Genomic DNA, 22,617 nt, shown 5'->3' with positions numbered 1-22,617 from the left:
CAAGGGATGACAGAAGAGAGCACTGACATTTCACAGGCTATTAAAGGATCCAACCTAACCTCAGCTGCAGTTGCAAATTATGTATTTCAAAGCCTCATTTATGGGATCAGATCACAGTGTACCATTCTAGATCACAGTTTTTCCCCAGCCCCACTTGTAAGCATCCTTTTATAACTTTTCAGTTTGACCCACTGAGAGAAAAAAATGTTTAGCATTTATATAGATTTCAACCCCACAATTTACTGTGAAGCCTAAAAATAACAGAACACTGACCCTGTTCTTAGACAGTAATTAATCCACTTTGAAGATGATGAAGAGACAGAAAAATTTGTGCATGTCTTCAGAGAAGTGTATGGTCAAAAGACCATGATATCCAGTTGAAAGGCTTCTGTAGAGTCCCAACAGGCTCTGGATCTGGCCTTTATATCCTTCCAGAAAATGGCAACATCACACTTTCAACCTGTAAGTCACATATGCAAGCATGACTGTTAAGTTAAACTCAGTGTTTACTCTAGAGATCACACCTCCAGCACCTGCATGCTTGTACAGTACAACTTCTGCATTTTTCAGCAGAACAATGCGGTTTACAGGGCAGTACACTGACCTTTAAATTTGTACCCAAGAATTAATCTGTAGAAACAGCACATTAATTATGCATGCATTGTTAATTTCTAATATGTTTCCTGTTAACAAAATCTGACCATGCATGCAAGGTTTAAATCTTAATCTTTTCAGAGTCAAATTCTGGCTCTTTCACTTTTTTTTTTTCCAAAATATAATTGCATCTCAGTCCGCATTTTTCCTGAATTCACACCTGAAGCTCCTCTGTCCTCAGAGCTGCAAAGAGCAAATCTTACAATGTTAGACCCATGCCAGTTTTTCCAAGTTGTCCAAAAAAAGTGTGCACTCTCTCCATAGTTCCCATCTTCTGGCATTCAGCTCTGTATGGTTGAGCAGTGTGCCAGCATCCAAACACAGAATAAACAAAGCAAGCAATAGTTGTTTCGTTTACCTTAAGCAGAGGGCAAACAAGCCCTAAATTAGCTTAGGAAGAATTTTTTTTTTTTCCTGGAAATCATACAGTAATATTGTTTTCCAAAGTTTTACTCCTCATCCTTATAACATATATTACATTTTCTCAACATTATCCCAACATTATAATAATCCACAAAATACTTTTCCCCTCATTTCAGCATGCAAAGTAGAAAAGTATTTTAAACAGCTTATTGAAAGTTATCATATAAAGAGAATGCTTTTTCCATTCTCAAAACCTTTGTGATGCTACTGTCCATTTCCTAATGCAGAATGCACAGTAAGCTCAGAGCTGAATAAGGCAAGGTGCCTTTTCAAATTCCTTTTTGAAGCTGGCTGATCACAGAACTTGACCTCAATGTTGCCATCACTGAATGCGTCCCTCCTGGCTTCATCCGAGTCAATGGGATCTCTTTGAGAAACACTTGCCTTTTGCCGCCTCATAGTAATCCCTGAATTCCCAAATTGCCTGGCTGGTGATGCATTTTCTTTGACAATGCAGAAGCAGATGGCAGACAGAAAATTTTTCTTGAAGTTTTCATTCATGAAAGCATACACAATAGGGTTGCAAATAGAATTGAAGAATCCTATAATCTGGACGATTGCAAAGATCATTTTGACTGTCACATCATCATACTCCTTTTCAAAATTACCTGGAAAGGAAAAAGGAAATATGCTGTAAGCATGGAATGGCATAAATGCCTACTACTTATGCCTAATTATATCCAGTCTGGTATTAGAAGTTTTTGTTTAAAAATCAACAAAAGACCTTGCTGGAGGTTCTTAGTATTAGCAATAGGGTTCGGTTTGATCAGCAAGGAAAGATCAAGATCTACCACATAGCCCTGCCTTGTGTATATGTAAATAAGGACAGAGTCATTCAAAAAAGGCAATTTATGAGCCAAAAAACCTGCCCAATGTCCAAGCAACAGAGAGCTTCCAGCCTATTAAGTACTGGCCTTGTTTATTCAAGTTGTTCTTCTGGCTCTGAGTTTCATGTCCATATCAAATGTGTAAGTACTTTAACACCAATCCCTGTCTTGTCACTGACCACGCACGGCTTTTTTCTCTGTGCTGACACAGATCAGCCCATGGAGGTAAAAATGCATTGTCTTGGTCACATCTCTCACTTTTTAATCATTGATATCACAAAGGACTGAATTCCTTGAATTCAAATACTCAGCGATCAGACCCTGGATAAATACTACAAAGGTTTATATGACAAGTAAAATAAAGGCCTTGCAGCACCTGAAATAATTCCTGAAATTAGCAATTAAAAGAGAGCAAACAGTTCATGTAGCATTACGGGCAACCTTAACATGGGACAACCCAGACCATTTTAATAGTTACAGCTTCTGCACTTCTGATTCTGCCCAGGCATAAACATCATTTGGGTGAGCTGACTGGCTGCAGGACTACTGATTTATCTGCTACAACCTCATTTGTGACAGAAGACAAAGAAACAGCTGCTGCCTCTGGCAAGTAGAGTACAAAAACTACTGAAAAATTACTCCTGTTCCTATACATAGCCTGCTGCACAGTCCCATGTGCTATTCCAGTACCCATGTAGGAGATGGGAGATGAACAGTGCAGGACCCCAGAGAATAGGGCAAACAGCAAAAAGCAAAGATAACAAGCATTGAGGGCATTTCCAAGCCAGTATCCAGTTGAGACCATTGAAAGTTCCACTGGATTCACTGGGCATTACCACTATTTATATTTCCAATATGCCTACCTTGTGAAAACCAGGGCAAGTGAAGGAAATATTTCCTAACAGTTTAACTCAAAGCAGTAAGACAACTTAAGTGGATGCAAATAGAAATCTTCACACATTAAATTAAAATTAAATTTGAATTAAAAAGTTACTTGTTCAAGAGTTTTTATACTTGGAAATAACTTTTACCTTCCAGCCAGGTACTTTTGACCTTTCAGCAAATGAGGGTAGCATGACAGACATGGAAAGAAAAAGAATCCACAGAGATATGCTCACCATCCTAATAGTCACGTCTTTCTTTTTCTTGAGTCTTGTAAGGCCTAGCAAACATCCTTTTCAGGACTGGATTATATTCTGTACAAATCCAGAAGCAAAGGATCTCCTTTCTAAAGAGCCTACATTCTAAAGGAGCCTGTAAAGAGTTTGGGTTCCCTCCCACCCACCCTGCAACAAAGTTCAGTAGGGCTTACAGCAAGGCACAAAGTTGGGGTTCTTTGGGGTTTTGTTTGTTTGTTTGTTTTTAATTCACACAGCAGGGAAGAGAGGTGGCTGACACACAAGTTTCTCTCAGCTATAAGGTATCTCCCAAACACTACATTAAAGGTCCTTTCCAACCTAAATAATTCTATGATAATAGGTTTTTTGAAATGTACTCATTTTGTATGAGCACTGCAGATCTGTCTGTCCCTTGTAGACTTCAGAGTAACTCATCTGTTGTTAGCTATGTATGTCTATTACAAGACAGTAATCCAGGATTTATAGGCACAACATTAAGCTTTGCTAGCAGAAGGCATTCTATAGCTGAACGCTACAGCAGCACTAGCTTTTCACAACCTGTAGTTCCATTATCAAAAAAACAAATAAAACCAACCAAATAAAAAACCTTAGAAAGGCTTTATTGTATGACACATGGCAGATACTCACTGTATTCTATCATCATGTGAATCACATGGAAAGGGGCCCAACAGACTGCAAAGAGAAACACCACTGTGACCATCATTACAATTGCTCGCTTCTTCTTCCTGAAATTGCATCAAGACATTCCATACTGAATCACTAAGAATTGACTGGTGGTTAGATGTGTCTCTTCAAGTTAGATCTGTAAATGTGTTCTGATGGTTGCTGATGCAAATAAAACCCTGGAAGAATGCTCAGAAGTACACAATACCCTTTGGAACAAGAAATGCAGCATCATATAAATCCAGCACATCAATTAACACCTTTTATTTCTCTCTTTTGGGAAAGCAATGCACTTTGCAGTTGCAGCAAGCAATGACATTAGCATATCTTGCAAGCCATTTTCACTCTATTCTAGCAAATGCAATTCCAATAGTAAGAGACGGAGGGGGAAAAAAACCACATGAAATTCCATTAATAGCTCAAAAACCAAGAGTCCCTTCCTAGATCTGGCTGCACTGACTGTACCTGCAGCACCTGATTACACAGAGGATTTAACAGTGAGTAGGTGAAACTGCACCTGTAACATTCAACCTTTGCCAGCAGGTGAAGTGCTAGAATAAGAGCAAGAAACACACTCACTGCCTCCACTGTAATATCTCACAAACTCAAGGTACACACGAATTTATTGTCATCGTCAAATTGATACATGTAATTCATATAACTACATTTAGAGATCCCAAGATGGATCTCTCATTTGAGCTAAAGAAGCAGCAATTTACTGGAAGCAGTTACAGGATCTTCTCTCCAGTGTGAAAATAAACTGAAGAGTAGCCTAAAGATGATATGTCACCTTAACTCCTGTGAGATTGCACCCTCTTTCAGTTTTGACTTACAGGGGTCTGCCTCCTTAGGCACACTGTTAGACAAATATCTAAGGAATCATTTATCTTTTAAGCTTCTTGTCAGTATTGTCCTTACAGTTGATACTTAAGGTGATGCTCTCCTCAATGAGCAGAACTGTTAAGAGGTTTGTAGCACATCAGGCAACAGATCAATTTGCCAAATGAAAGGAAAAACCATGAGGCAATATTAGGAGTAGCCTGTATTTAGTGCTAAATAGCAAAGTTGATATTTGTTTTCATAGTATTTCAGATAGAGCATTACCATCTGGATAGGCTCACACAAACACATCTGAGAACACTCAAAATTCTTTGGAAGCTACATCAAGTTAAACTGTACCAAAGTATTTAAATGAATTCTGATTTTTTCCCATTTGCCCATTTGCCAATTTAACTTCTAACAGGATCATAAAGCAGTGTTCACAGTCTCAGAATTATATAAAGAACTTTCCATAGAACATACGGAAACAATGTAGCAGCATTTTCCCCAAGTCATCTTCTAACTCATGGCCTACATCTTTTAAAAACAAGCATTTCATAACTTATGAGATTTATTGAAAGGGCTTGACTTCAAAGGTATGGCTATACTATAATTTGAAGAAAAAAAAAAAATCTGTTTAAGTTGCCTTAAATTGGGTATCTAAGTGTTAAATAACTAGCTAGCTTTAAAAATCTGGTCTATGCTTGTAGACTTCCCAATGGATAAGGAAAGACAAGTTTACTTTTTTTTGCATTGGTTTTCAAGAACTGTCGGGGGGCGGGGGGGAAGCTTTCTAGAAGTCAAAGTTCCAACTGTATTTTACTTTACAAACCTTGATATTTTAGACATTTCATTCCCATGAATGGTTTGAAGAACTGAAGCATCTCCCACTCGTTTCTTAATCCACAGTTCATAGCCAATTTTAGTGTACAAAAAAAGCATCAACATCAGTGGAAGAAGGAAGAGTATAACAAGAATAAAGGTCGTATATATCTTCTGATAAATCGGACTGGCCCATTCTTCCAAGCAACAAACATACACTTTTTCATATAAAAAGTCATATTTAACCTGTAACAAGTGTAAAGGAGATGAGTCACTACAGTGTTTACCCCATGCGTAAAAACCAAGCACATTCAAATATTCCTTGCTCTTAATACAATAACCAAAATTCAACAGAGAGACTTTTCAAAGTGACAAAATTCTTCCAAGCACTTTTCCACATCAAGCGTTGAGTTGATCCAAGTTGACTAAGAGACATCAGGAGATGCTCTGATCTGCACTCCTCCTCAGAATTTTTTTTTTTTAACAAGTTCTTTCAAAGGAGACCTTGGCTAAGTAAAGATGGGCATATAGAAACCCTGCATATTAGTCACTTAAACAAAACATACAAACAAACAAAAGACTGTTAACATTCAGACTCACAAGCGGCAGATTCTGACAAGCTTTTTTTTTTTTTTTTAATTTCCTCCAAAAGTGTACAGTAACTCCTTAAACTATAATGGGCAGCTAATTACATTTTAAACTAGGCACAGTTCTTCCAAATTTCAGGGACACTATGTCACCCTGAAACAGTCATCTAAGCCCTACACTGCTGTGTGCCAGTGTACCTATAAACCAAAAGGAAACCACTGTGGAAGTGAGATGTAATTGCTGCTCTTTGACATAACGGGGGAGGGTAGACGTGACTAGTCCCTGTTGGTAGTCCTTCCAGTGCATGCAAATCCTAATCCTTAGCTTTTCTCATGCTGGCACACACAACAAAAGCTCCACTTCTCTTATCCCGCTCTCATTTCTTACAAGTTTATTCAATTCATTGCTAAAGGTACAAAAAGATCCAGCAAGGACTGAGTTTAAAATGTAAATTCCCATTTAACCTAACATACCTCAAGCCGTTGCACGTGCCACATAGGTGACCCAACAATAAGTGCCAGCAACCAGACTATGCCTGTAAACAAATACATTTTTTTAACAATTTGTACAAGCAGAGTAAGTTTTGATATGAACAGTTTAACAGCTTCATCTTTAAAAAGTCAGGCTAAGTAGACAATTTAAATAAAGAACAAAGTTTTCTATATGAGACATATATCAGTCAACATTCACATCAATAACAGCATGCTCTTTTGTAATCAGTTTTCTTTCTCTCAAACTACCCTCATTTATTGGTATTAAAGTGTAAAGGCAACTTAATTTGCATGACCAGCATTATCTATGTTCTCTTTGTGTTACAATGGAAGGACCATTTACAGGTGAGACATTGCTTTACCAGTGCTTGTATATTTTGAACCTTTCTTAAAAAAAAAAAAAAAAGCCTGCCAAAGGTTTATCAGAGTCTTGGTTAAGTAAATCTTTGACTTCTGAGCTATTCTATAAATGTTACCAGACTTATTAATTCTACCTCTGAATCATTGGTCATATCAGTGCCTTCTGTTCTGACACACCATCTACACTGAAGATTATTTCTCGATACACACAATTACTCGAGATGCCTAAAATCTTACCAAGCATCGTGAAAGCTCTTTTATTGGTGTACTGCCACTTCATTTTTAGTGGATGCACAATTCCTTGATGTCTTTCCACAGCAATGCAGGTCATTGTAAGAATCTCAGTTACAATAGCAGTGGACTGAACAAACGGTACCATCTTGCAAGCGAAGGCACCTGCAATAGTCAGAAAGTAAGGTATGCAACTGCTGCAGTTCATGAAAGAGCTACCAATAATAGACTTTATTACTAAAGGGCTATTGTGCAAAAAGAACAGACTAATATTCTTAGATTTATTTCAACAGCTAAACTGTTAAGTCACCTATTCAAGCTATTCATCAAATGCAGCTTTCAACAGTCATTCTTCTGTCATACACACTACATCTGCAAAACCAAGATTTCTAAGGATATATTCACTTGCTCTGTATCAGTCTGACACTTATTCCTATTTCACTTTTGACCAAGTCTTCCACCACCTGTTTTCAAATATGCCAAGTTAGAGGGATATTTATTAATCTTCTTATCTTGGTAGATTACTCTCTGGTTTTAGGAAAGTCTTAGTGTTAACCTGTTAGTGTTCACCTCTTCTGCTGTTGCAAATACATTCCTTTGGCTCATTTAAATGCCACTCTATTTGTATACTTTGTCACTTAATGCATCATTCTGCCAAATGAAATAGATAGATATAGATATATATCGATATAGATACATATATATGAGTCCTCTAAGAGGCATAACATAAGAGGAGAAAATCAACCTCATCACCTTTCCACTCTTCAAGTCTCCCTCTTTCCTGATTAACACATTATGTTAATGACACTGTCCAAATTAAATGCAATTTTCTGCCTGCATTTTCACAGTTGTATAAGTTCCCATTATTTATGCACAGCTACCACAGATGTTCAGATTTCATTACTGCTATAGCTTCCCAAAAGTACATATTCAGTTCTTAACACATTAGTCATTTTCCATTACTCATCCTCAAATCCGAAGCATCTTAGAAACTGGTATAAATTATTCTCTCAAAAATCTTATGTTAACACCTTTCCCAACCTACTTCTTATTTACTCATTTTCTGACCCTGACATAATTTTTTATGTCTGCATTCTCTAGTTACCTCACATTCTTAGTTCAGTATCAGCTACTCATTTCAGCAACAGCTGGGGTTATTTCCCTTACTTGATTATGAATTATACCTTACCCAGATATAATCCATAAACTCAAAATAGCCAAAGGAATATTTGATCTAATTTTAAGTCAAGCTTTAAGATGCTACAGACATCTTAAGCAACAAAAGCATAGAAAACAGAAAGAAAACAAACAGGAAAGTTAATCCTGCCCTCCACGAAAGGAACAATGAAAAGGGAAGCTTCTGTCTGCTAGGCCAGGCCAAAAGCCACTGTAGCTTACAAGAAGGAACTCATTTGCTACTGGTCTTATCAATTCTAGCTGCCAAAAAAATCACTACTTCTGTGGCTTCAAAAAGGGAAGGAGAGGGCAAGGGGCAAAGGATGGAAGTCAAGTACCTTCCAAGTACATCTTCAACACCAGCAACACCGTGAATGTGCACACAGATCTGGCTTAAAACAGAATAAAAATATACCATGCAGCCCAATTTCAAGCTACTTGAATGAAATCTTAGCATGGTCAGTAGGAACTGCATGGAAGAAGATGCACTGGGCTGCAAGTCTGTTTCTCACCCAGTATGTATTTTTCCAGGGTGTCAGAAAAGCAAGACAAGACATCTTGACATCTTTTATCAACTGCAATTTATACAATAAAATTCCCCCCACTTCTTCCTTGGCTTCAGTAAGCACAAAGTAAAACCCTTACAAAACACGGCCAATATCTTATTAATTCAGCATCTCATCACTTTCTCACTACACTCAGTACAGTATGTGCTACACATACAAGCACAAGACCCACTCGGTCAAATTTATAGTCCTTCAACCAGTGTGTTGAAACTTCTGTAGTGATATAAAAAAAGCAAGCTCAGATCATACCTTCTTTGCACATGACAAATGGTGAATACAACCAAAGAGGCTATGGTGCACAATCTCTGTCCACTTCTGAAAATCAGCTTACTGCCATGAGTAAAGCAGAGCTAAAACAATCTTCAGCCAAACCCAAATCCTACTCCTTTGAATCAAAAGGAGAGTTTCCACTATTGGTTTCAAGTTTTTTCTTCACTGGGTAAGTTAGAAGTGACTCCTGATACAAATAACATGAACAGAAAAGCAAAGTTTGATGGAAAACAAAAAACAAAAGGATGTTTTTCATTAGATACGGTTGCTGGAAACAGAAATACCTGCTCTGAGGCACATGGTACACATTTTGGATCCTTGGTGGACTTGGTGACCAAAGAAAAAAAGCCACATGCATTTTTCTAACCAAGAAATAACATGAAATCTTCAAAAGGACAGTAACTAAAAGCTACTCAAAAAGCCTCTATTTATCAACAGTAAAAATAGAACAGTATTTCAACCTCCCTGAAGCTCCTCATTGCCACCAAGTCCAGGGTCTCTGACTATCAACTTGTATTACCATTACCATATTGCATTAGGGCTCTTTTGCTTTCCCTGGATTGTCACTCACTATACAAATGCTTCCTGTCTTCTGAAATCATGAGACACTCTAGGGTTTCAAATGCAACACTTCACCAATGTTAAATGACTGTTTAGCAAGGAAATCAACTCTCGTTTGCTTGAGTGTTTGAAACAGGTATGTTTGGGCAGAAAAAAAGAAAGACAGACAGTGTTTAGAATGTCACGGCCAAAAGAAGTCATCAACTTCAATGGAAATCTGATGCCAACAGATTAGAGATCCAGCTCCACCATCCTTAATGTGTTTGAATGGGATTCAATCCTGAGATACCAGGGGTCATTGTACTTGACAGAATAGGGAATATTTTCCACATAAAGCCTTTTCTTAGGTTTTCAAAACTTTCATTATTTTATTTATAATTAAATAATTTGTACACATGGAAAACGAGAATCATTTATTGTTAAATAAGGTAACTATTTCAGAATGGTGGCAGTTGGGCTGGGGTGCTATAGAGAAAGGAAGAAGACAACCTGGAATTATTATTTGAGAATACTAAAAAGCTCAGAGTGATCACATTGGTTATTCCAGGAATATTCTGAAACAGAATATCTATATGGAAATTAACTCTTCAGCAGATCTTTTCAAAACACTTTCTCCAAGTCCACAAGCCCTAAATCACATTCTTTCCTAACAGAAAGCTTGTTGTCATTGAGTTGGAATTAGATTACTGAAAGGACTTCAGAAGTCCTTTATGGAAGTCCAATCACCATTTTATTCTTTGGGATTTACCTGCCTAATGTCCAAAGTGTTGATTCTGTTGCCCTATTCCTTCAGACACCTCTGGCTACAGGTTCCCAGCACAGCCTTGCAGAGTTGTCTCAGTCAGTCTTGACAAGCATAGAAGAGAATTAGAGAACCATGGAATAATGCTGGTTGGAAGCAAACTCAGGTGGTCTCTCATCTGACATCATGGCTCACAGCAGGATCAGCAATCAAGCCAGACCAAGCCAGATGCAGCCCAGAGGATTCAGGTACTGAAAATCTCCAAGGCTGAAACAGCAGAGCCTTCCCTGGGTCAGCCTCTTTCTCTGCTTGACTGTCCTCACATGGAAAAAGATTTTCCTTATATCCTGTCTGACCTTCCTGTTTCAGTTGAAGCCTTTTGCCTCTCATCCTTCTGCCATGCGCTGCTCTGAAAAGCCTGGGTCCATCTTCTCGATAACTTACTTGTATGCACTGCAAAATGCTGCTAGGTTGCCCCAAAACTGTTGCTTCTCCAGACCGAACAAGCTCCAGTCCCTCAGCTTTTCCACCCTTACAGGGCAGCTGCTCCCAACCCTGATGTCAGGGCAGTCCTCTGCTGAACTCATACCAGTTTATCAATATCTTTCTTGTACTGTGTGTCCAAAACTGGACACAGTATTCTGGACCCTAAACACAGCCTTGCCTGTGAGACTCGATTTAACAGCTGAGGTAGGTTTTACTGGATCTGAGCCTTCCTAAAACACAGGTGATGCACTACTTCTTCTTTCCCTTAAATTGACTGAATGCTGTAATCACTGAACAAGGGAAGTGTGGAAAAGGGGCCACAAATCCTGGCTCTACAACCTCAAGGAGAAAGCCTTACCACTAGGGTCCCACCTTCAGGACCTCCCCCTGAAATGGACCATCTCACAAGAATACTTACGAATTTTCACAGCCAGAAAAAAACCCACAATACCTGCAAACTTGCATAGTCACTATTAGGGAAACAGGTACTGAGGTCTAGTCCCTGATCCAATAATGCATGCACATTTCACTTACTATTTAACCCATTTGTGTAAAACAAGCTTCACCTGCAGCAAGAAGAAACTGATGCAACCCCATTCTCAAATGCCTTTTAGTTTAAAGTCCCTTCTGGAAAAATTGAGAAAAAAGCCAATTTTTACTATAAGGAAGACATATTAAATTTCAGGGGAAAAACCCAAATTATGCTACTACATCATAGTTTAGACCATGAAATTAAAATAAGACTGAGACAGGCAAAAAACAGCTGTGTGAAACACTGTGATATATTAAAAACATGTGTCCTGGTTTCAGCTGGGATAGAGTTAACTGTCTTCCTAGTAGCTGGTACAGTGCTATGTTTTGAGTTCAGTATGTGAAGAATGTTGATAACACTGATGTTTTCAGTTGTTGCTCAGTGGTGTTTAGACTATAGTCAAGGATTTTTCAGCTTCTCATGCCCAGCCAGGGCACAAGAAGTTGGCACAGGACACAACCAGGGCACCTGACCCAAACTGGCCAATGGTGTATTCCATGCCATGGGACGTCCCATCTAGTTTAGGAACTGGGAAGGGGAGGGGGGAGGATCGCCGCTCAGGGACTGGCTGGGTGTCGGTCGGCGGGTGGTGAGCAATTGCCCTGCGCATCATTTGTACATTCCAATCCTTTTATTACTACTGTTGTCATTTTATTAGTGTTGTTATTATCATTATTAGTTCTTCTTTTCTGTTCTATTAAACCGTTCTTATCTCAACCCAGGAGTTTTACTTATTTTCCCGATTTTCTCCCCCATCCCACTGGATGGGGGGGGAGTGAGTGAGCGGCTGCGTGGTGCTTAGTTGCTGGCTGGGGTTAAACCACGACGACATGTCAAGCTAGTTTTCATGTTTGTGTTCAGACTTATCACAGAATAACAGAAGATTTAAAGGGAGGTACTAGTTTACACCTTATTTCTAATCAAACTGATAAAAATGTAGCTGTTTAGAACATGGTTTGGAGATAGTATGGTTTAACAGCCAGTATTATTCAAGTCTTCTTTCCATTCATTACAATGACTGCTAGATATTTTAGTTATTTGTATCAGGTACTATGTCCTTGTTATGATACACTCACCTATAATAAATCAACATTGGATTAAGAATACAGTGAAGTTTTGTATCTCCCAACCAATCTGAAAATAAGACTGGATTTTCATTTTATCTTCATGATAAAGGCACTGGAATGGCTTTATTTTATAATTTATTTCTTTTTAAACAACATATTCTTCAAAACATAATTTCAGATCCTACCTAAAGAGAACAACTAGTGAAAGAGTAACATACAAAAGTAAAGAACAAAAGCCCACTTCAGTGAGTTTCAGTCAAGATTATTTAAATCTCACTCCTTATAGTGTTTTCGGAGTCATTAAACAAATCAGCACTTGGATAAAGGAAGCATTCACCAAAGAAAGAAGTAACTTCGTTTTAATGGCAGAAGGGAACGTGAAGCGTTTCCTGGCTCTGGAATAATGATGCTGAAAAAGAAATAACCGAGAAAGAAAAGAAGGTTTAAGACAAATTTTTAGAAACAATGCTAAAAGTTCTCTTGAGACAGACCAATCATCAACATAAACCTACACCTGCTGTCAAGAAAACAACACCCCAAATTGTAATAATCAGATTAGAAGAGGCAAGTAGCCTTTGATATGGAAGAAACCAGTAGTATGCACTCTTCTTCAAACCTATGAAGAAAAATGAGGTAAGAAAGGACGCGATTTACTTGCCTCAAATAAATCTGACTTGTACATCGATTATAACAGTACATTCACTGCCTACAGGTAAGTGCTGAAAGCAATGCTGTCCTCCTACACTTCAGTTACACTGCAACTTCCATTCAACAACCTCACAACAGTTAGTTAATGACAACCATATAATAAATTACATTAGAAAACAGTGATTAAGTTTCCATAAGGGAAAACATTTAATACACACATACATTTAAAATATCCTCTTATTTATCAAAAAGCAGTCTCCTACCTTGTTAAAAGAACTATTTTTAATTAAACAGACACATCACATTTTAATCATTAACCATCAAAATGCAACCCCTTTCTAGGAAAAATAGCTATGAAGTGCAAATTCCAAACATTAAAATTTATATAAACCAATGTTTCTTAGCTGCTGATTTAAGTAATTAATTACTAAAGCCACCTTCAGTGTCAAGTGAAAGAATTCAAGAGAAGCTCGATCATTCACTTTTTTTCCAAGCTGACCATCTTGTTCTGTTACTACTAATTCTTTATCTTAAATCCCCACAGCCTTTAAATCATAGAAAACAAAACAAAATTATTATTTGCTGCTTCTTTCAATGAAGATAAATGCAATAAAAGCAGGGGAAAAAGCAGGGGGAAAAAGCAGGGGGAAAAAGCAGGGGGAAAAAGCAGGGGGAAAAAGCAAGCAGAATATACAGCTCAGGATTTGGCAGCTACAGCCCACCTCACACATCCTTGTGCTCCTGGTCCTAGTCACCCACTCTCAAAAGACAAGTCAGTCTACATGGACTACTCTGCTTCCCTATGTATTACTGTTAATTGACCCAAATTAGATTTCTTCTCTCAGACTTCACAATGATAGATCACCTGGTAAATATAATACACAGGATTAAAAAGCGAGAGTGACTTCAAAACAGAAATTCCTCTTTCTATTGTCTGTTTATGTGCATCCCATCCTTGAGTTAACCAGCACTGCTAGAACAAAAGGCATTCCCCTTGCCACTAAATCAGAATCAGGACATAATGATAAAAATCCAGGATTAATGCAATCACTGATTTACTCTTGAAAATAACATTTAGTTTGATTCATATGAAAAGGCTGGCTAGATCCTGACTTTAACTGAAGTTTAAATTATTGAACCTGACTCCAAAATTTGTGTGGACACCAGCTACCTGAAGTCATTAATGAACATTAAATGAGCCAAACCCTAGACAGATGGAGCTTGGGGGAAAAGGGTGCTACCTTCTGCTTCCCAATGCAAAACACACAGCTAGATTTATTCCAGGTCTTTGAGACACCTGGGACATTTTTATACTATACTGCACAAAATACATAACACCTATGTAATGCCTTCAAATGCACAGATAAACACACTTAAGCACTCTGAGATGATCCCAGCACTGAAGCCTTCTTGTGCTAAACTTAGACACTGGGAAAACTATTTCTCAGATTCTGGTTCACTTTTTGGTTTTTTTGGCTGTGGCTACGCTGAATCTCTCAGAGCAGAATTTTGCTTCAGATCTTTGGCAAGCTATGAATTATGCATCTAATATGCCTCATAAATCTGAATCAGAAAGAATCTGATTAATATTTTTCAAACTCTTTTTAAAGGCTGTTTAAAAATAATACTTTTTCACCAAGTCTTTCCAAGAAAAAAAATCTCCTTTTTTGCCTGCTCAATTTCCACTTACATACCCCCAGTACAGAAATGCGTGACTTTTTTTGAATATTTTAAATAACAATATTAATACTTCACCCGATATCTTAAATATGTATCAAAATGTTTAACTGTCTACAAGGTAAGGCTTTCAGCAAACACTTCCAATAGATTGTCAGTGAAGACAGCAGTGCAGCATTTATTACTGACCATTTCCAATTGGGAAAGAAAATCATTTGCAGAGGAATATTGGGAATGAAAATAACTAATTGCTTCTCTTTTTCAAGAAGCTGAGAGGTTCCCAAAAGTATTCCCTATGCACTGCTAAAAACTGCACAGATTATTCAAGCAATGATTAGTTTTCCCCAATGATAACACATTCAGAAGGCTGCAAAGATAAATAGTATTCCTTTAAACAATTCTTCATGCTTTCATTATCAGATGTTGCACTTGTAACTATGACTTAGCCATTTCATCACATATTTAAAAGATCAGTTTTTCTATTATTAGAGTAATAAAGGCAAAATCCTGAAACTATTCTCTGATAAAAGTTAAATTGCTCCTTCCTCTGTTAAAATGTTGTTGACCAAGTCCTTGCACTAAAATCTCTATCACAGCTTGTAAGTAAGTTCTCTCCAGCTCACTTGATGAAAGCAAGGTAAGTTTTCTTATATTTTCTAACTTCAGGGCAGAAAACAAGTCAGTCATCATCATACAGATGATATCCTTAAGAGTCTTTCATACCTGGGCGATGCACTGTTTTATATCGATTCCTGGGTATACACACATTTTGCATCCTTAGTAGTTTACCATTCATGATACATAAGTCTCTCACATGTTACCTATAGAGGATAAAGAACATTATACATACGTCTGCCCAGAAAAAGGCATGAGTGTAGCACCTGATGGCAGTTTAAGTCCGTTTATGGTCCACTACAGCAGCTGAGATAAAATGGTACATTATGAGCCCATGCAATTAGACCATGCACCTCAAATAGCCTACAGTTTATTTACTGATGGAGTCCACATCATTCCCTCTATCCTGCAATTTGAAAGTGTGGACCACACACCTCGGGCTAGCTGACCAAGATATTCCACACCATCCACCCTCCTTCCTTCCAAAGCTTACATGCAGCTTCTCTGCCAGTGGGTTTACAAAGCCACCAAAATTGGCACCACAGTCTTCAGGCAAATGTAAGATAGCTGTGCAGCACCAAAACACTGCTACTAGAACACAAAACTACTGCAGTAAATTACTGTCTGCAATTGTGGTACAAACAACAAGTAGTACAGGTGAGGGGTTTTGGCCAGGCTATAGGTTAAAGGTCCAGATCTCTTCTCAAGAGAGAGACTCACTAGCAGGGAGCAAAACAGGACATAGCAAGCACATTCCTGATTCACTCGATGCAAGGGAGAGAATGCCAGGTATTTCTACCAAGAAAAAGGACGTAATAACCACCTCACTGAAACACTATGCCTATTATTTCCTTTACTGAGGCATTCACTACATAACCCATTCTCAAACCATCTTCATACAGAATTTTACTCCTGCCTCTACTCATAAGCAAATAACGCAAAATACACAATAGCAGGGCATGGAGAATGAAGGATAATGCAAGATTTCACCAATACAGATAAAACTACAAAATCACCCTGCTCTTAACAGCAGCGGATCAATCCCAAGACACAACCTGTCACACTGCAGGAGGCAAATGAAGAGTGCTGTTGTGTCCCTGACCTGATTTACAGCAAGTCTAGACAACTTAAATTGGAAAGTTAAAAAAAAGCTTAAAAACAGGAGACTCAAATAACTGGATCTCTCACATCCAGCTTTACTGTCTAATATTAACCCTAACAGCATGTCAGCAGTTTGAGAGTATTTGGAAACTCTTCAGTGTCCAAGAACATTCCAGAAGAGAGTCAGAGTGAAGAAGTTTCTGTCTCTCTGAAGAACTTAGAGGTGTCCAAGAATACCAGACACAAAAGGCCCAGTAATTTCCATTACTAAGATCTAGTTTTAGTTCCTCAGAAAGGGATGTTTATGCATTCTCATACAGGAAAGGTACAAGTAAGGTAACACACTGCTTGACACAAGATGTTTGGTAAAGAACAGAAAGCACCCTAAATACTCAACTGGGTAGAAGATGCCACTTGGTTTTCAACCAAGCCTTTAGAAAAGAAGAAACTGCCATGTCAAGGAGCACCAGATATGACAGCAATGTACAGAAGACCCACCTCTCTCTCGAGTGGCAGCTGGAAGCCAAACAAGATATGCAAGGGCATCTCAAATGCTGCAAATGCTGCTCTGTGTTCAACAGTGCCTCAGATGACTCACTACTCTCTAAGTCACAGGAAAAGCCACCCCCTGATACCTGTCTTGAGAATACATATTCTAACTGATGAGAAATTCAGGAGAAAGTTGTAGCATAGTGCTAGGTCTACCGTAACCTCATGTTTTGACCTTATCTTTTGCCAGGGCTATTATATTACACAACATTACAAGTAATACTTGCTCCAGGCAGTTCTGTAAAGATAACGTGTTACTGACTAAGCAGTGTCAGAAAATAAAGCAACTCTTGTAATATTTGGCCCAGAGACAAAAGCCCAAATTTATCTTTAACAGTGCTGCCATCAGTATGACAATGAGACCACTGCTGCTGCCTACCAATGATCATATGAAAGCAAATCCTCAACTGCTTCAGTTTGCACCAAGACTACCTTTGCTGTATGCATCAATTTACCCCTTACTCAAATTCCCATTTTATCTTCCTCTTACCAATAAATATGATCCTAGTGATCATTTATGCCACAGCTACAATTTTCATTTTCTTCCAGAGTGCCTTCCACATTACAGAGAGATTAGCTTGCAAGATTTTTATTAAAAGTTCCCCTAGAAATTACAGCCATTTTAGTTGCAAAGTATAAATTCAGAAATTAAATTGTATACTGTCACTATCAGAGTCTCACACAGCTATACATTCTTAAGAGATCAGAGAATCAAAAGTGAGACCGATTCACCCATTTTTGGTCAATATGGTGCTGTTCCCGGTTGCTGTCTATGTAGAGCTAGCAGGTCTGCGTTAAAGTTGCATAACCACCAGGCAGAGTGAGGCACACATTCAGTTTCTTGAAACTGCAGTTGCTAAATTGTAGGTGAAGTTAAGACATATTAATGAATATACTGTGGAAAAAGTCATGCCAGTGCTTTAGTTCTTCCCATCTCTGTCAGAAGTTCTGGTAAGCGTAATGCAGTGAAGCTGAGAAAGCTTCCATTTCTAAAGAATTCTGACAAACGCTATCAATTAGAGGAGCCACTTTACCATCCACAATTTTAATTACTTTACATCACCAGCTATCAACATTCTCCTTGGAGTTCTATTGTAAACTATGCACACCTGGAACCCTTTGGGGTGAAAGTGTTTCACCCTTCACTTTAGAAGGGCCAAAATGGTAGTAGTCCTCTCTGATAGCATCCCATAATGTCTTAAAAGATAACAGCTACCCTGAAACTGCAGCTGTTCTTATGTTTGTACGTTCATTAAGGTTCATTTGACGTTGCATTAAGGTGGATGAGAACAAGCTTTTTCAGACTACAAAATGAAAGGCAAAAGAAAAATTAAACCAGTAAAGCTAGCAAGAAAAAGACTGCTCCCAAACTGGCAGGCTCTGATTTGCAGTATAACTGTAATCACTATTCATGCTTCACAGTGTAAGCCTCAGGAATCAGATACCCTTAGGATACCGCCAGTTTATATCTCATTTCTTTTCCTGAATTTTACTTCGCAGCCCCCGCTCCCAACAGTGAAGAGTAACACCCTCCCAATACTGTGTTAGTTAAAGCTAATTATCTTACCAGGACCATAAAGGCAGCTATCAAAGTCAACAGGACCTATGGATCTACTTGTACTGAAGATGCTCTAGCACAGCAAAGAGGGTAGACAAAAAGTACAGTAAAACCCACAGAACAGTATACTTTAAAGTATCCAGCTACTGAATATCTGAAGATATTTGTTGCAACTATGCTATACTTTTCGCACTCACTACTTCTAGATTTTTGTCAAGTGACCTCGGTAACAGAAAGTAAGTATAAACATACATACTTTCCCCATAACGTTGCACATGCCTGTGCTATATATGCTGTAATTCACCTCTGGTGGAGGCTTCATCCCACCTAAGTTTTAGTTGCTTCTTGTCAGATGTGTGGTTAAGCTGACAGACCAGGGTCTTCCTTAGGAGTGAGAACAATCACACCTCTTACCTATAGGGAAAGCTACTCAATTCAGTCCTCCCCCCTTTATGTGAGATCTCTTGATGCCACCAGTAACTTTCTGCTGTATTTGTCTTAGAGGAAGGAGAACTAGAACTACAGCAGCCACAAGGAAGGCACAGCAGTATAGCTATCAATTTATTCCATTATTTTTATTTACACGTCCTTGTTAGTTTGGGGGTTCAACATCTGTACTGTCTTAAAACAGTGGTTACCCACCCCCCCCAAAGACAGCTTGTAAGAAAATAAAACAGTTGCCCTTACTGTCAGTAGCCCCTGGAGTTTTGTATTCATCACTTCTCCCAGAAAGTTCCTGTTTTTCAGACAAAAATAAAGCCCATTTCTCACTGGGTTAGGTATCCATGTGCTTTTCAAGCTTCCTCTGACCTGTCAATTCCCATCCTGCATTCTAGCCTGTGGGATGTACTGCAATTAAATCTCCATGCTTTGAAGGTAACCTTCACTGCCTCCCAACAATGGAAGCACAGGAAGCCTTGGAAATCGAAACATAACTGTGTCACTTTACGAACATCTTTGCTGTTCATATTAAAATATTCTGACAAATATTTCAGTTTGTAGTTGTATAAGATGTTGTCTGCTACTTGCTGCAAAACCATCCCTTTTATTTTTCCACTTACAACGGTCAAACACTTTTAAGACCAAGAAAAGGAAGATAAATACCATTTGCAGTGTTACTTCACCTTTGTCTTTATGTTACTTTACCACTTCGGAACTGGGGTGCACAAAAAAGAGAAAAAAATAATTATTATTTCTAGGCATCAGGGAGGCCTTGCCCAAAGGTCCTTCATATCAGCATATCTTGAAAATAATGCATAATTTCAACATAAATTCTGCATGTTCTTTCACTTTCCTATTTCTCCAAGGACACATTCTTTTTCCTCACAAAAGGTTAAGGAGGTCTGACTTCAAGTCAACCGCTGTCAGAGGAACTTAAGCTGAATAAAGACTGATATTTCACTTGCCAGACAAATTCCATTATTTATGAGGCAAAAAAAAGAGAAAGTACGGCAAGACTACCTCATCAGCACCAGACAACGTATAGTTTCTCACACACATACTGCGACTTTTAACGTATGCAAGCATGAAAGCCCACTGGGTTTAACACAACCTGAGGGAGTGGTGTAGCCATTACTGAACTCTGCGGAAAAGCAGCTGACGGCAGGCTGAGGTTACTGAACTACACACCTGGAGACAGCGCCCCAGTCCTGCGATAAAAGACTGCGAATGCCTGAACGCCACCAGCGGCTCCGGGGACAGCAGACATTGCAAGTTTCTACCGAGAAGTTGAAGCCCTGTGCCAGCGCGAAGAGCTCGGCGGGGGTGCGCGGCAAATAACGCTGCCCTCGGGGAGGACGGCGGTTCCCTCACAACCGGGCGGCCGCGCCCCTCCTCCTCCTCAGTCCAAGACCGGCCCCAACGGCCGGGGCTGCCCGGGGCTCGCCTCGGGGGACACCCCACACCCCTCGGGGTCCCTCACAGACGGCGGGAGGGTCTCAGCGGCGGGGCTGGCCACAAGGACTGCCCCATCGCTGCGCCTCATCGTCCGCCCCCCGCCCCTCCCTCCAGTAGCCGCCGAGCCCGTAACGGCCCGGGACCACCCGCCCCGGCCCCGGTACCCACCGCCGAGCCAGTTGGAGGAGATGTTCTGCAGCATGGTGAAGGGGACGCAGAAGAAGGCGATGAGGAGGTCGCTGAGGGCCAGGGAGCAGATGAAGATGTTGGTGACGGTCCTCATGGCTTTGCTGCGGGTCACCACGTAGAGCACCAGGCAGTTGCCGAAGAGCGCCAGGGCGAAGATGAGCACGCAGATGAGGACGAAGGCCACCTTGGTGCGCCCCGGCAGCTCTGGGATGTAGACCAGCGGCTGTAGCCCGTAGAGGGCGATGAACTGCTCCCGCGTCACGTTGTTGTCCCGCAGGAGCTGCGCGAACTGCTGCGGGGTGATGTTCAGGGACCGCATGGCGCCCTCCTCCTCCTCACTCCCTCCCTCCTCAGCCCCCTCAGCGCCGCCGCCCCTCCACCGCTCTGCCGGGGCGCGGGGCGAAGCAGCCGGACCGGACCCGGCGCGGAGAAGCGGAGGCGGGGGCTCGCAGAGCCGTAAGCTGGGCACGGGGCGACAGCACCGTCGCCTCACAGAACTGGTCAAGCTGCCGCCGCCTGCAACCTCCGCCGGCTGCTGTGGCCAGCGGGGCCCCTGGGGGGGGGGGGGAGGGACGGCAGCCAATCAGCGCGCAGCGCGGGCCCGCCCCGACCCCGCCACTGTGGAGCGTGACGGCCGTTAAACGGCTTTCTGCCCCGCGAGGCGGGGGGGGGGGGGGTCTCCCGAGGGCGCGTGCTGCTCCGCGCCTGAGGCGGCGCGCGGCGCCCCTCACAGCCCTGGCCCGCCAACCCCTCCGGAACCCGTCGTTCGCGGCGGGCGTCTGCCCAGCGGAGGCTCGAAATGCCCAAGGTGGGAGCTGAAACTGCCGAGCTCAACCTCTCCGTCACGTTCGGATCAGGCCGAGAGGGAAATAAAAGAGATGGTGTAGCGGGTCCGTGCGCTTCTGCGTGAGGGGAGACTCGTGCCACCCGCTGCGTGTCACGCTGCCGCTGGTCCGTGCCCAGCCCAAACGAGGCAGCGGGGGCATTCTATCTGCCCTTGTAGCCCCCTCTGCGCCAATGCGGCTGCAGGCCCTCGCGTGATGATGAGCCAAAGCTCAAACGGAAAAGCGATTTTTCCAAAGTTTTGGCCATTGAGCTTGCTGAGATCCCAGGAGGCTCCTGAAGACTCCTTTCCCTGGCAGACGTTCACCAGCAGTACAACCGCTCTTGCTGGAGGAGGCTTGACAGAATCCCATCCCGCTCAACCTCGCTGGCTAGGCTACTTAGGTAAGGTTACGTAGGCTACTGAGATGCGCTTAGCTAACTAGCTGCAACAGCTAGTCATCGAGAAAATGCCACTGCAATTTAAATGTGGATAATAATGGGAGTTAAGGTCTAATGGAGAGGTCAAGTTGAAAATATGCATTGATTTGTCATCCAGCCTGTTTTAAATTACACAGTACAGCTTTCTCACTAGCGTAGGTATACCCCCTTTGTAGTATATGATAATACATTTAATAGCAACAACTTGTTTTTAATCATTCACATAATATATTATTGAAAAGGATCCAGAGAAGGCAATAACAATACGGAAAACTGTTCTGGCAACAACTCCCCCTCCCCACAGTGATAGATGTTTCATAAGGAAACAACATCACTTAGGAGAATGCTACAAAATTGTACAGAAAAGGTGCTCCATGCCCTAGGTATGTCTTTGCCTGTACCAGGGAAGTATAAAACAGAATGAAGAAAAGTCTAGCAAAAGCTGTCTATTTATTAAGTATTACATTGCTGGCTTGCCAAGGAAAATTGGAGAGGGAGGAGTTCACCACTAAGTCGTTCTCAGCAAAATGAAGGTTCTCAACAAGAGCAAAGATATTTTGTGTCATCTTTGAAAGAAAATACTTGCATTAAGTGAAAATCAATGGAGAGAAGTTCCAGTGCCTGTGCTGTTATGTATGTATTCCAATCTGCACAAGTCACCCCTCCAAATGCTGACAAACCTCTTCTAATATATAGTTCTATGG

The 22,617-nt window shown here is 40.6% G+C and overlaps 1 protein-coding gene across 1 annotated transcript; it reads right to left on the bottom strand.

Moving 5' to 3' along the window:
* Positions 1–878: 878 nt before the first annotated feature.
* On the bottom strand, positions 879–20,969 carry QRFPR (pyroglutamylated RFamide peptide receptor). The gene is made up of 6 exons (XM_075025590.1): positions 20,630–20,969; positions 7,024–7,182; positions 6,409–6,470; positions 5,358–5,593; positions 3,671–3,768; positions 879–1,685 (listed from the first exon to the last, which is right to left on the bottom strand). The coding sequence occupies exons 1-6, from the start codon at positions 20,967–20,969 to the stop codon at positions 1,282–1,284; spliced, it is 1,299 nt and encodes a 432-aa protein (XP_074881691.1). The 3' UTR covers positions 879–1,281.
* Between the last annotated feature and the right edge of the window lie 1,648 nt (positions 20,970–22,617).

Source organism: Buteo buteo, chromosome 1 (genome assembly GCF_964188355.1).
Source record: "Buteo buteo chromosome 1, bButBut1.hap1.1, whole genome shotgun sequence".
Classification (NCBI taxonomy): Eukaryota; Metazoa; Chordata; class Aves; order Accipitriformes; family Accipitridae; genus Buteo; species Buteo buteo.
The sequence above is the reverse complement of the archived record's forward strand: the minus strand, read 5'-3'. Positions and strand labels throughout refer to the sequence as shown.

Coding starts and splice junctions, on each gene's coding strand:
- QRFPR (XM_075025590.1), bottom strand. CDS start 20,969: ATGCGGTCCCTGAACATCACCCCGCAGCAGTTCGCGCAGCTCCTGCGG. Junction 5,594..6,408: donor GGCACGTGCAACGGCTTGAG/GTATGTTAGGTT, acceptor CACTTGTTACAG/GTTAAATATGACTTTTTATA. Junction 1,686..3,670: donor TCACATGATGATAGAATACA/GTGAGTATCTGC, acceptor TTTCCTTTCCAG/GTAATTTTGAAAAGGAGTAT.